The following is a 4,768-nucleotide window of genomic DNA, read 5'->3' as shown; positions in this document are numbered from 1 at the left end:
GCCGTCTTCCATTAGACCCGCCCTGAGTGAGCTGTCATCAGTCCGCCATTGTGTCGACTCCGGTGCAGGGGAAGACAAGAACGTCTCCGATTAAGCGATTGAGGTGTTTTGTTGTTGGATGTAATAATGAATATAGCAGTCGTCATTTACTCCCGACATCTGAGCCGCTGAAGACGCAGAGGATTAAAGTTACTTTCGTTTTGAAGGGAATGCGTCGATCCCCGATCTGCCTAAATGCGTCTACGTTCGCGCGAATCATTCGTGATCCAGCTTCATCAACAGAAGGAGGGGCGTGGTCAGCAGAGCTCATTAGCATTTAAAGCAACATGGACTAGAACGGCGTGCTGAAAACAGAGCTGATTTTGACAGGGTAAAAAAGGTGTTTTTTTACACTACCATTGAGAAATTTTAACCAAAGTATGTTATAGTCTTTTCATTAAGACCCTAAAGAATCATATCAACTTGTGGAAAACGGGCATCCAATGACCCCTTTAATATCATGTAGGAAGCACAGCCAGATGGAATTCTCGATTCTTCTTTCACAACAAATTCGAATGACTGGAAGTTGAATCCCTCCATGGTCGGTTCCTTTGCCCCGTCACTGTATACACTCTCACCCTTCGTCGTCTTCGCCTTCTCGTGTTTCTCCTGCCCTGCACATAAACCATCACTCCATACGCCATCACACCTAGGACCACAGCGCCCCCACTGGCCAGGAGGGTCACACCAGAGAGCAGCATGTCCAGCTGAGTGAGACTGAGGAGCATAGTCCCACACACCACCAGTGCCAAACCAGTGAAGAGCAACAGCACGGGATCCACCGTTCCTCCACTGCGCAGCTGCTCGATGCGTCTGCGGCTGCGTATGCAGCCCATGTCTTGCACTGCAGAGCTGAGCAGCTGCTTCATGAGGACCAACAGTGCCAGGAGGCAGAGAGTGGAACCTACACCCAAGCGCCACAGCACCGAGGGCCCCGCGGTGGAGGAGGCGGTCGAGAGGAGCCCCACGCCGGCCGAGCCCAGGCTCAGAACCATGGCCACTGAAAAGCAGTAGCACAAGAGAGACACGTGCGGCTCGTTGAACCACCAAAGCTCCACCTGCTCCTCCACGGCTTGGCGCTGGAGCCACAAAGGGTCTGCTTGCAGACGAAGGGGAGCTCTGGGACTCATCACACTCAGGGGGAGAAGCTCCATCTCCAGGGTCTCTCAGATGCTGCAGTCGTCTGGTGTGTGTATTGTCTCAAAACTACGTGGTAAATCAACACATTTTAAAATTAATAACACTTTATAAAAAGGTTCAATGCATTAACATTAGTTATGGTACCATCTAAATTTACTGGTTCTCTTCAAATTAAAAAAATATTTAGCATCACTATATCAACCTAAATTAAAAACAAAACTAATTCTTATGGGTTAAATCATGTAAAAATTGCACTTTAAGGAAACAGTTGCAGGTTAGGTTACACTTTTTACAGTGCCAGCATGATGAACTAACAATGAACAACATGTTTACAAGATTAATCTAGAATAACGTTAATTTACAAGTATTAATTCTTGTTGTTTTTTTGTAATACATCAACTAATGTTAATTTATGCATGTTTAAATGTTAAAACGTATATGTAGAAATTAACATTAAAAATGCTGTTAAAGTATTATTTATTGTTCTTTCATGTTAGCTACTGCATATTCTATTCATGTCAAAGGCAAATGGCACATGCATTCCTCAAGAAGTATACAAATTGCATGCTGCCATCTTTGCTTTACAGGCTCTCATTTATTTGAACCAATCAACTGAGCCACAGATGCCATGTGACTGATCACTTTTCGTATTTGAGTTCATATTTGAACTCTTCACAGCAGACAAAACAAAACTAGTACAAAGAAAAAACAAACATCACAAATAAAACAAAACCATAATACTTTGTTCTTTTGAATGGTTGTCACGAAAACAAGGACCATGTTTGAAATGGAATACTCTGGAATTGAATAATCTACAGTATGTGTATATTAGCTTACACTTTACAAATAGTAGGCCTAAGTAAATCAGTATGCATATTTACATGTTTAACATTTTAAACAATAGTATGCTACATTGTTGTCAAATGACTTTTTTAATTTACAGAGTGGCATCCAGTTATCATTTTGGAAATAAAAAATAGTTGAATTTAAAATTTTGTGTAAAAATATCTGAAAAAGAAACACTGGCAAAAAAGGGTGATATGCATTTTAACATTTACATTTAAAAAAATATATATAATTAATACGAACAAATAAAAATTCAAATTGCAAATATGTATTTTTCACTACACATTGTCAACAACCTGTCAGTAATAAAACTGACTTTTCCAAACTTTAAGTACTCAAAATTTGCTGTATTTTAAGACATATAGCACTGAAATTAATAACTTGCAGTTCATTAACGGAGTCAGATGATTCAGTAACTACTTTGATTAAGTGCAGGATTCATCAGACTGATTTCATCATAGAAAATCCAATAAAAGCTTCATAGTTATCATCACATTTGCATAAAGTAGTTATAACTAATGAAAGTAGTTGCAACTAATACAATTTCCTCACCTTTCGTCAGTGCATGTTTCTGATCCTTGATTCAGACTCTAACTTTTAAATCATGAAATTTCCACAAACGTGATCATGTGTCCTGAACAGCAGTCATTCGTTCCTGTGGAAAAGATGGTCCCGATTTAAAAAGATACATTTTAGTAAGTTTAATTTTAAGAAACACACCATCCTACCATCCTCAAACTCCTTTATCTTGGCAGTAGTGCAGGACTGTTTACTGTCACGTCTCTCTTTCTTTCTGTCTTTCTGTTTACCTGTCTCTCTCATGCTGTGGTGTGTCATGGTGCAAGCCGACTGGACACTGGTGCCAAGCACTCGGGACGATGACATACTCCCCTGTTGTCTTCTCCTGCCACATTCCACAAGGACAATAAAAGGTTTCTCATTGTCTTCTTTGTGACACTAAACAGCATGTCCGCAAACGGAGAACACGCACAAACGCTCACTCTCACACATGTGCACGCCTAGCAGGCAGAATGACTGACACAGAAAAGCAAGGATGTCTTTCAAGGCATTGTGGGAAAAACAATAGGCCAACTGGAGGGACTTACAGAGGGACATCCCACCAAGTGAATCTCTGATGTCACGCCTGCAGCATAATGGACTGTTTGTGACTGTTAGGATGGTGTCATTCACATGACATAAGTTTACTTCGCTTCTGCAACAATAGAGCTCCTCTTCTCAGTGTTTATATGTGCTGATTGTCCAGAACAGCATGTGTGGCATGCTATTCTTCATAAACCTCCTTCATACAGGATAATATATGAACTGATGTAGATTAACAAATGCTAACTCATGTCAGAAGTTGACAGTAAAAAGACAGCAAGAAGACAGTGATATAAAAAGCCAGAATTTTATATTTTATTAAAAATATATACTATAGCCTATGTACAGACAAGCATGCGGTAATCCATTAAGCCACGTTAAGAGTTTATGTTTTTCTACAGGGGAGAAAACACGTGAACTTTGCGCGTTCCGTGCATATTCTGGGCTTGTCTGCTTTCCTGTGCGTAATATATTGAATTAATAAACTGTGTACCAGATTTGGTCTTTTAATATTACCATCCTGGTCCATTAGCCTACCTTAAGTGTTTTCTATAATGGTTTTCTATGGGGGAGAAAAAGCTTAATGTGCATTAGCGCGTTGCATTCATGGCTCTTCTGCTTCATTAATAGTTATATTATTAATAAGGTTATTCATATTAAAATTGTTATTAGTATTAACAGTATTTATTAATACCGAATTTGAGCCTCCAATGTCACTGTTTTAGTACATTAAGCCACATTAAGCATTTTAGAATGTCCCAAAACCGTGCCTTGAACTCTGACAGGACTTTTTCTGTAAATTCAGGAGTCTGCACCTGTCTTGTGTGGAGTGCCCCAGGGATCCATTTTGGGACCTTTACTGTTTTCCCTTTATATGCTTCCCTTGGCCCACATTTTTCAAAAATACAGTATTTCATATCATTGTTACGCGGATGATTCTCAGTTTTATCTACCAGTAAGGCTTGATACTGCTGTTTCATTTGATGTATTATTGAAATATGTACATGATATTAAGACATAGATGTCTAATAATTTCCTGCAGTTAAATGAGGATAAAACTGAGGTTTTAATATTAGGTTGTCCTGCACACTTGTCTCCTGCTTTGGAAGCTCAGTTAGGTCCACTTTCAACTAATGCACGCATTACTTCTCTATTTTTTGATAAACAAATTAGTGCTGTTATTAGAGCAAGTTTTTTTTCCATTTGAGATCTATTGCAAAGTTGAAGCATCTTCTTTCAAGGGAGGATATGGAAGTTTTGATTCATGCACTTGTGACATCTCGATTGGATTATTGTAACTCTCTTTATTCTGGTCTTCCTCAATCTTCATTGTCACGATTGCAAGCTGTTCAAAATGCTGCGTCAAGACTTTTGACTGGGTCTAAAAAGAGGGATCACATTTTCCATGTTTTATCATCCCTTCATTGGCTTCCCGTTAAATTCAGGGTTGTTTTTAAAATGCTTTATAAGGCATTGTCTGGTTGTGCACCAAGTTATATCTCTGAACTTCTTGTGCCATATTGTCCTGCTATGGCACTTAGATCTTCGAGTTACTTGCTTCTAACTGTACCACGGTGTCGGTACAAATCAAAGGGTGATCGGGCTTTTTCTGTGGTTGGCCCCAAGCTTTGGAATGGTCTCC

General features: G+C 39.5%; 1 protein-coding gene across 1 annotated transcript; it reads right to left on the bottom strand.

Moving 5' to 3' along the window:
* Positions 1-529: 529 nt before the first annotated feature.
* tmem125b (transmembrane protein 125b) lies at positions 530-2,908 on the bottom strand. Its single transcript, XM_016526684.1, has 3 exons — positions 2,835-2,908; positions 2,578-2,680; positions 530-1,245 (listed from the first exon to the last, which is right to left on the bottom strand). Exon 3 carries the CDS (start codon positions 1,191-1,193, stop codon positions 540-542), a length of 654 nt encoding a protein of 217 aa, XP_016382170.1. The 5' UTR covers positions 1,194-1,245; positions 2,578-2,680; positions 2,835-2,908; the 3' UTR covers positions 530-539.
* Between the last annotated feature and the right edge of the window lie 1,860 nt (positions 2,909-4,768).

Source organism: Sinocyclocheilus rhinocerous, unplaced genomic scaffold, assembly GCF_001515625.1.
Source record: "Sinocyclocheilus rhinocerous isolate Xijiao unplaced genomic scaffold, SAMN03320098_v1.1 scaffold2138, whole genome shotgun sequence".
Taxonomy (NCBI): Eukaryota; Metazoa; Chordata; class Actinopteri; order Cypriniformes; family Cyprinidae; genus Sinocyclocheilus; species Sinocyclocheilus rhinocerous.
This window is presented reverse-complemented; position numbering and strand designations above follow the sequence as displayed.

What these genes read in the sequence shown, in the direction of transcription:
- tmem125b (XM_016526684.1), bottom strand. Translation starts at nt 1,193, where the DNA reads ATGGAGCTTCTCCCCCTGAGTGTGATGAGTCCCAGAGCTCCCCTTCGT.